This window comes from Herpailurus yagouaroundi, unplaced genomic scaffold (assembly GCF_014898765.1).
Source record: "Herpailurus yagouaroundi ecotype Mexico unplaced genomic scaffold, PumYag 64482, whole genome shotgun sequence".
Lineage (NCBI taxonomy): Eukaryota > Metazoa > Chordata > Mammalia > Carnivora > Felidae > Herpailurus > Herpailurus yagouaroundi.
The window spans coordinates 1-7,997 of NW_024417780.1; the positions used below are offsets into that span (position 1 = coordinate 1).

A 7,997-nucleotide genomic window follows, 5' to 3' on the forward strand; every position below is an offset into this window, starting at 1 on the left:
GCTCCACCGCGCTGCTCCGTCCTGGCCGGTGGCCTCGGGCCCTTCCGGCCGCTCTGGGCGCTGCTGGCCTTCGCGCTACCGGCCCTCCTGCTGCTCGGCGCCTACGGCGGCATCTTCCTCGTGGCCCGCCGTGCGGCCCTGCGGCCCCCGCGACCCGCGCGCGGCTCCCGGCCGCGCTCCGACTCTCTGGATAGCCGCCTCTCCATCTTGCCACCCCTCCGGCCTCGCCTGCCTGGGGGCAAAGCAGCCCTGGCCCCAGCCCTGGCCGTGGGCCAGTTCGCAGCCTGCTGGCTGCCCTATGGCTGTGCGTGCCTGGCGCCCGCTGAGCAAGCCGCAGTGGCTGAGGCGCCCGTCACCTGGGTGGCCTACTCGGCCTTCGCGGTTCACCCCTTCCTGTATGGCCTGCTACAGCGCCCCGTACGCCGGGCACTGGGCCGCCTTGCCCGCCGGGCTCTGCCCCAGCCCCCGCGGACCTGTACTCTCCGGGCCTGGCACCTGCCAACATTTCTGCAGCACCTCCAGGGACCTTCATTGCGCCCTGCCCTAGGCCCTCCTGGGGCACCAGAACAAGCCCCAGATTTGCCAGAAGGGGAGAACCTGAGCATGACAGGGGCCACCTGAGAGGAGATCTGTCTCCTATGCTGAGCTGGCACTGGAGAAAGATGGTGGTGTCAGAAGGAGGCCCATCCAAACTCCTGCACAGTTCCAGGCAGGTGCCCTGCCTGGATTTCTGGCTCTGGAACAGGAGAAAGAGGGCCTGCAGCCTGGTGAGGCCAAGAGGCTTCTGGGAGCTAGGAATCCTGGGTTCTGAGCCTGACTCTGCATAGCTTTGTATACAGACCTACCCTTTCCTAGGCCTGTTTTCCCATTTGTATCCTGGACCATCTCTAAGAGCTCCTCCAGCTTAGGTGGTTTGGACACTCACGGCTAGTCCCCAGGCCAAGGAAGGAGAGGAAGTGGGCAGGATCACAGAGAAGTGGGCTCTAAGGGTTTACAGCCAAAGGGATGGACGAAGCAGGGCAAGGTCTAGGTAACAGCCACAGCAGGAGGAACCAGTGGAGAGATACTCAGAAGGACTTCCCTGACATCTACACCAAGGAGAGGCTGAACCAAGCTACTGGAACTCCTCTACCAGCTTCTAAAGTGCCCAGAAAACAACTGGATCAGTGTGGTCAGAGGCAGGAGGCTGAACAACATGACCCCAAAGGGCCCGAAGCCCCAAAACTGGCATGTGGAAGGAGCCAAAGCCCAATGGGGACCAGTGGATTCACAGATGGGGTCCTCCGGGACCTTGTCGACACCCATTTTCTGGAGGTTTTGCCAACACCCACAATGTTTCACAGCTTCCTGGTCTCTGAGAATATTTATTCAAAAACAGGGATTGAAAAAACTGTACAGAGTGTCTGCTGCTGAGAACTCGGCCCCTGCCTCCACACCACTCCCCCAGCTGCCCAGCAGGGTCCCCTCTTTGGGTTGCCCTCTGCCAAGCCCAGCCAGTCCATTCCAGTCAAAAGGGTATCAGTGGAAGCAGCAGGAATCTGCAGGGAGGTGGGGAGAGAAGCATGGCCCCCAGCCACCCCCCAGCCCTCCTCCCTGATCCCCACAGAGGAGCAGGAGACTGGGAAGCCCTAAGGGATGGGGAGTGCATGAGTGACCCTTTGAAGTGAGGGCACTAAGGATGCTCCCTGCATCCAAGCATAGAGCTAGAGGGGGTGGAGCCCCCTACCCTGGAGCTGCTGCAGTTCCCCAGACCCTGGGCCAGAAACTGCTCCCGCTCTAAGAGGAGTTACTCCCACAAACCGGGGCCGGGTGGGGGGTGCATCCATGCGTCTGGGCATTAGTGGTGTTTGGGACCCCAGGGTGGAGTCTCCTTGGGCAGATAGGGTGCAGAGGCAGCCCCTACCGGTGGTCCTGCCTGCCCCTGCGCCTGTGCCTCAGCCGGCCTCAGTAGGGGGAGAATTTCTGCCGCTCAGCTTTCTTGCTCCCATTGGCTGCTGCCATCTTGGCAGTGTAGGCCGCCAAGCCCGGCGGCGGCCCTGGGGAGGCAGGTGGTAGAGCCAAGAAGGGCACAGGCTTGAGGCCGATGAAGTTGGAGAGGGAGATGGCATAGGGTGTACCCAGCAGGCCTGGGGGAGCTGTGGGCAGGGCCGTCAGGGGCGGCGAGAAGGGGGCAGGCAGGTCTGTGGGGGCCGAGCCGGGCGTCCCCCCAGAGGTAGACTTGGCCGTTTCTAGACTGGAGAGAGGGATATGGGGGGAGATGCAGGGGAAGGTGGGGGTGAGAGAGGGGCAATGAGGGCAAATATAGGGGAGATTAGATGAAAGATGGAGAGGAATCGAGAACAATGTTCAACCCGAGAGAACAGGAATGGCAGGAGAGTGGGAAACGGGAAGAAAGAATAAGCAGGTAAGGTACGGGGTGAGAGGAGACGCAGGGAGGGCAAAACCCAGTGGAAAAAGACAGGGATGGGAAAAGAAGACACAAGGAATAGACGTGGAGGGGAGATGGGGCAACATGGAGTGGGAAAGGCAGGGTTGGGGAGGCAGAGGACACACCCAGACAGAGACAGAGAAGGGAGATCAGCTTTCCCGCCCCAAGTGTGCTTTTCACAGGCACATAAGCCCCGTGACCTGGGACACCCCCTCCCCACACTCACCAGGCAGTGATGAGGTACTGGGCCAGGGCGATGGAGACAGGGGAACCAGTGATGGTCACATGCCTCTCGCCAGCACCCTCTGCTTGGTTCCCGATCTTGATATGTGCCCCTGACATCTGCCGGATCTCACTGATCTTGCTGCCCTGGCGCCCGATCACGCAGCCAATCAGCTGGGGGGACAACAGAATTCAACCCGAGGCCAGGCCCAGACTCCTGGGCCCCTGCTGCCCACCCTCAAACTACCCGATCCCCTGCTCACATCGTTGGGAACCAAGAACTCCTGTGAGCTGGTCTGTGTGCCAGGATCCAGTCCTGGGAGGGAGGAGAAGAGGGATCAGATGTGATTCTGGGCCTTTCCTGCCTCCCCATGTACATCCCAAGGGGGCTGTCTGCCCCTTGGAGTGTGCCCTTGCCTCCTTCTGCAGGGCTGCTCACCTGGCACCATGCTGGGTGAGGCAAAGGGGACTGCGTGGCCCGAGAGCTGCTGGAGCTTGGTGACCTGTGCCAAAGAAGAAGGGTCAGAAGTCAGAGGAGGCCTGGTTTGGGAAGGACTCCCTTGGGCTATGGTTACTCACCTCAGCTGGGGTCACAGCCCCATACTGACCCTGGACAGAAAAGCCCTGTGGGAGACAAAGTGGGTGAAGGGGGGTTACTGTGACAAGTCAGACCAATTTGGCCAGTCACTCCTCCTCCCACCCAACCTCCAAGTCCTTCTTCCATCCCTCCCCCATCTCAAGTCCCTTCTCCAGTAATGCTTCTCACCCCTCTTACTGTTCCACCTCACCTGGTTGGCAGAGAGAAGGACGGTACCTAAGGAGAGGCTTGGATGATATGGGATAGTAGCTCCTTTGGGTGGGGACTAGAAGGCACAAATGGGGGAGGCTCTGTCAGGACCCTCCAGGCCCCCCTGTATCCCCCAAGGGCCTATGTTTTCAAGGCCCTTCCCATGACCCCCAGGGTAAATGCATCCCGACACCCTGGAGCTCCCAGTCCATCCCTGCAGCCCTGCCCTGCCTCCACCCAGTGCCATATGCATAGGACTTGGTGGCCTGACAAGACGGACCAGGGCCCATCCCCGTCCCCTCTCCCTGCACCAGGGCAGCACCTCCAGGATAACAGCACAGATCTGGCGCACACACAGGATGATGGCATCAGGTACCCCGGACACAGTGACAGCACGCTCTGTAGAGTTGGGGAGCAGGTCTCCCGCCACCTGCACCTGGGCACCCGTGGTCTGCAAGCAGAGAACAGGGGCCACTTCTGGCTGCCCTCGTAATCCAGGCTAGGGCTGCCCAGGCTTAGAGCTCCCCAGGGGACAGGAAGCCATAAGCCCAGGTCCACTCTCTGAAGTGGAGGGTAGGACTCCCCGAGGGTGGTATCCCCCTTCTCCTCACCTCTCGAATCTCCTTGATCTTGGTGCCAGCCTTCCCAATCAGTGAGCCACACTGGCTTGCAGGGATGACAAGGCGCAGGGTCACCGGAGGCCTGGAGACATTTCCACCATTTGCAGGAGCAGCACAAAGGTCCTGGGTAGGAAGACTGTGGTTTGGCTGTGCTTGCCCCACCCCCGGAGCACCTTCCTGCTGGGGTTTGAAGGAGGGAAGCCCTGCCCAAATCCCACCCTAATGAAAGAACCCTGCCCCGGGCTCAGCCTTTCTTGCCACCTACAGCCACTGCGTGGAGTTGGAGCCCTGTTCCCCTGCCCCAGGGAACCACCCCTGGCCTCCCACCCCAGCCACCCACGGACCTCATCCAGCTTGAAGGCGATCATGGAGACTGCATGGAAGACGGCTGCTGTGGACCCAGTGATGGTGGTGATGCGCTCGGGGCAGGAACCCTCAGAGATGGTGATCCGGGCACTGCTCTGCGGGTACAGAAAGGCCGGGCAGCAGGTCTCCTTCTCCACTTCCTTGCCAGGAACCTGTCTGCCTGCCCACTCACCAGGCCCCGGCCAAGGCTGGAAACAGCTACCTTCCAAGGGCATTCACTGGTCATCCCAAATAGTGGGGTTCAGGGAAAATGCAGCTAGGGATCTCCCCTCCCCTCCAAACCAGGTGCCCTGGGCAGCTCTCCCAAACTCCATCCTCACCTGCTCCCGGATTCGCTTTACAGTCTCTCCTTTCTGTAGGAGACAAAATACAGAATGGCTCTTAGCCTGACTGGTCACTGCCCCCACACCTGGCCTAAGGCCTCAGATTGAAGTCTACACAGAACAGAACTGGGCACCTACCTTCCCAATTATGCTGCCAACCTCCTGCAAATGAGACAAGAGTAGAGTCAGGGAGCACCAATGCCCCAGGCCCTGCCCCTCCGCCGGGACAGGAGCTCTAGCAGAGACAGAACGCAGGAGAACAAACTGCTGGCTGGCCATGCCTCACCTTGCCCCCCACCCACTCACCTTTCCATGCATTAGCATCCGAAGTGTGAGGGTGATGCTGAGCTCTGGCTCCTCCTCCAGCCCCGCATCTGAACCGCTCATCCTGTCAGGCGGGGCTGGGGCCACAGCGGCCTGGGGGTGCGTCCACGGTGCCCAGCCGACTCTGGTGGGTGCAGCAGAAGCGGGGTTAGAGAGGAGCCCAGGTCTCTTTTGGGTTCCCTGCCCTTACATGAAGATATCAGAGCCAAACTAACTAAATTCCTACAGAAGAGAGACAGTTTCGAATGTCACACTGACCAGTGTCCTTGTATACAACTACTTGCTAGGTAACCCTGGACAGTTCATTTAACCCATCTGAGCCTCCGCTTCCTCATCTGTAAGAGGAGACTACCAAGTCCTACCATCAAAGAGTTATGAGAATTAAAATGAGCTAAGTACATATGCGGTAGGCAGCCAGTCTCCATGGGTATCCTTCCCTTTCCCACATATATTAGAAAAATTAACCAGGAGGCCTATGGGAGTCCAGAGAGGGAGAGCCTCCTCTCTGACCTTTTGGAAAAGGGGACCCCTGTGGATTGGGCCTTGAAAGTTTGGTTAAGGTTGAAGTTATTTCAAATGAGAAGCACTTGCATCCAGGAGCCAGAGCTCCCCACCCCCCGCCCCTGCCCCAGGACTATAACATGGAGTTGCTGCTGGAGCTGAGGCTGGAGAGCCCATCGGGAGCCACAGGAAGGCCTTGAAAGGAGGGTGGAAGTAAAGATAGCAAGGTTCTAGGAGGGTCCATTTGCCCCAGGCTTCCCACTGCCCGGCAGAGGCTTGTGGGGATTGGGGCACAAGGGCTGGGAATACCACCTCCACTGGTCACTAAAGCAGAGCCTCCCTGCAGACAGCAGGGTTCATTCAGCACATGGGGCAAGGGGGGTGGTGTCAGGAGACCAGCAGTCTGCATAATGGTTTTCCAAGCCATCTCCTGTGTGCTGCAGAGGTAAGAAGTGGCCACATTCCCAGCCAGGAATACTTTCTACTGCACCAGACACAAGTCACTGGGCTCCCAGTCTCAATTTCCTCACCTATAAAATGGAGAGAATGCTTCCCCCCTGGGACTGGGTGATGGGTAAGAAAGGGATTTGGGGGCTGGGAAATGTCAAGGCCGTTAACTGTTAACTGACAGAGGAAGGAGGAGCCAGAGATTAGCTTCTGGGATTAGCCCAGCCGCCAGCCCTCCCAGCCCTCCCTACCCGACCCCTTTTCATGCCCCGACTTAATCCTGAACCTTAATCCTGCTTGGAAATCCCTCTCCTCCAGCCGGCTGTCTCCTAGCAAGGCTCAGCCTTGATGGGGAGCTAACTGGGGGACCAGAACCCAAGGCAGAAAATGGAGTGGGACCAATTGGTGCCAAAGCTGAGCCAAGACCAAGCCCTAACTCTGCAAATTCCTTCTGCCCAGGAGGGTGTGGGAGCCAAGGATGAGTGTGCCTGCCTAGAGCACTCTAGAGACCTCTGGGCACCTTCTTCCTCAGCCCCCTGCCCTATTCTGACATGAGGGTCAAGGGCGTGGAGCATTGTCCAATCCCCTCGTTGGAACCCCCGTGCTAGCCAGAGCTTGGGCGTGGAGTAGGAAAGGGGTGCCCCCAGCCTGGCTTTCTCAGGAAGCCCAAGCAAGCCACTCTACGGCATGAGGCCTGTTCCTTCCCTGTACCATTGGGTGACATTGCTGTCCCCCCAAGCACTCAGTAACTTGTCTCCCCAGCACAGGCTCCTCCCTCCCCTTGAGTCCTGTCCACAGGCTCTCCAGAGGTCAGAAGTCAACAGTGGATACAGGGACTCTTCTGTGAGCATCCTGGCCAGCCTCATGCTGGCTGCCCTTGCTAATGTTCCCCCAGCTGCATGCACTTCCTCCAGCAAAGCACTTGTAATGACGTGCTTAGTTTGTGCCTCCCTGGACAGCCAAGCTTGGGAGCCCCTTAGAGCAGGGGCCAAGGCTTCCACCTTCTCCTTGTGTCCCCAGAGCTCAGACCAGAGCCAAGCTGGAGAAGGTGTTCAGAACATAATGGTGAGCTGAACAAATGAATTCACCAGACAGAAGGCAACCTGATGCCAACAGAGGGTCTATAAGCTGCCCAAGGTCACAGAGAGGTGGGGGAAAGCACAGTCCTGCTTGCTAGTGTGGGGCTCTGTCACAGGCCCCGTCCGCCTCTCCTTTCTGGCTGTCCCGTCTGGATTTGTCAGTCCTCTTCCTGGAGCAGGGCTCTTTAAAGGTGAGGAGCAGACTTAGTAGTCTGTGAGACCCCTGCCTGGCTAGTACATGTGGGTCATGTCTGGAAAGGACTGACAACTTGTCCAAAGCTACGGTCTTAGGCTCCAGAATTTTCAGACACTCAGGGACTCCTTTGGAGTGGCAATCAGTGGGAGACTTCACACTGTCCCCATACCATTGCCACATTACCTTTTGGGGTCATAAGGCTTGAGGAAAAAAGGGCAAAGGGCCTAGAATGTGGCCAGAACTAGAGTTTCTGCCCTGCAAACGGTACCTGGGTCTGTAGTAGAGCCCACTGCCTCAAGTTCCATGGGTGACCTTGGCCAGGCCTTCACCTGACATGGACCTCAGTTTACCCACCTGTGCTATGTGTGTATGTATGGGGCTGGGGGTTGCTGGTGCTGGTATCTCTGTGTCCTTCCTGTTCTGAGACACCCTCAAGATCTTTCCTGTTTTTAGGAGAGAACAAGAGTTCCTGACACAGGTTTCCCAAATTAGTCTCCTAGGGGCCCTAAGAGCAAACAGTCCTATTAGGCGTGCTGGCTCCCCTTCTGCCCTCACCAGGGTTCTAGGGAGTTATTTGCTGGTGGGCCCTGGGTCCCTGCTGGGCCACCCACATGGCAGCCACACGTCATGCCATACTGACCTCCAGCTCACCTCTGGGGGTGCCCAGCCCCCTCTGGTCAGCAGGGCTCCTTGGCAGAACATAC

The 7,997-nt window shown here is 58.5% G+C and overlaps 2 protein-coding genes across 3 annotated transcripts; one reads left to right on the top strand and one right to left on the bottom strand.

Moving 5' to 3' along the window:
* Window positions 1-3: 3 nt before the first annotated feature.
* GPR62 (G protein-coupled receptor 62) lies at window positions 4-797 on the top strand (the record flags this gene model as incomplete). The annotated part of the gene is made up of 1 exon (XM_040466634.1): window positions 4-797. A coding segment is annotated over one exon (618 nt), but the record flags the coding sequence as incomplete, so codon positions are not given.
* A 547-nt stretch (window positions 798-1,344) lies between these two features.
* Window positions 1,345-5,502, bottom strand: PCBP4 (poly(rC) binding protein 4). Of its 2 annotated transcripts, none has more exons than XM_040466635.1 (12): window positions 5,053-5,502; window positions 4,885-4,908; window positions 4,744-4,776; window positions 4,402-4,518; window positions 4,049-4,180; window positions 3,760-3,888; window positions 3,439-3,513; window positions 3,230-3,274; window positions 3,090-3,153; window positions 2,914-2,966; window positions 2,655-2,824; window positions 1,345-2,233 (listed from the first exon to the last, which is right to left on the bottom strand). In XM_040466635.1, exons 1-12 carry the CDS (start codon window positions 5,131-5,133, stop codon window positions 1,945-1,947), a joined length of 1,212 nt encoding a protein of 403 aa, XP_040322569.1. In that variant the 5' UTR covers window positions 5,134-5,502; the 3' UTR covers window positions 1,345-1,944. The 2 variants fall into 2 exon arrangements, with proteins under 2 accessions (XP_040322569.1, XP_040322570.1); XM_040466636.1 differs by having other exon boundaries at window positions 4,402-4,513; window positions 5,053-5,087.
* Window positions 5,503-7,997: the final 2,495 nt, after the last annotated feature.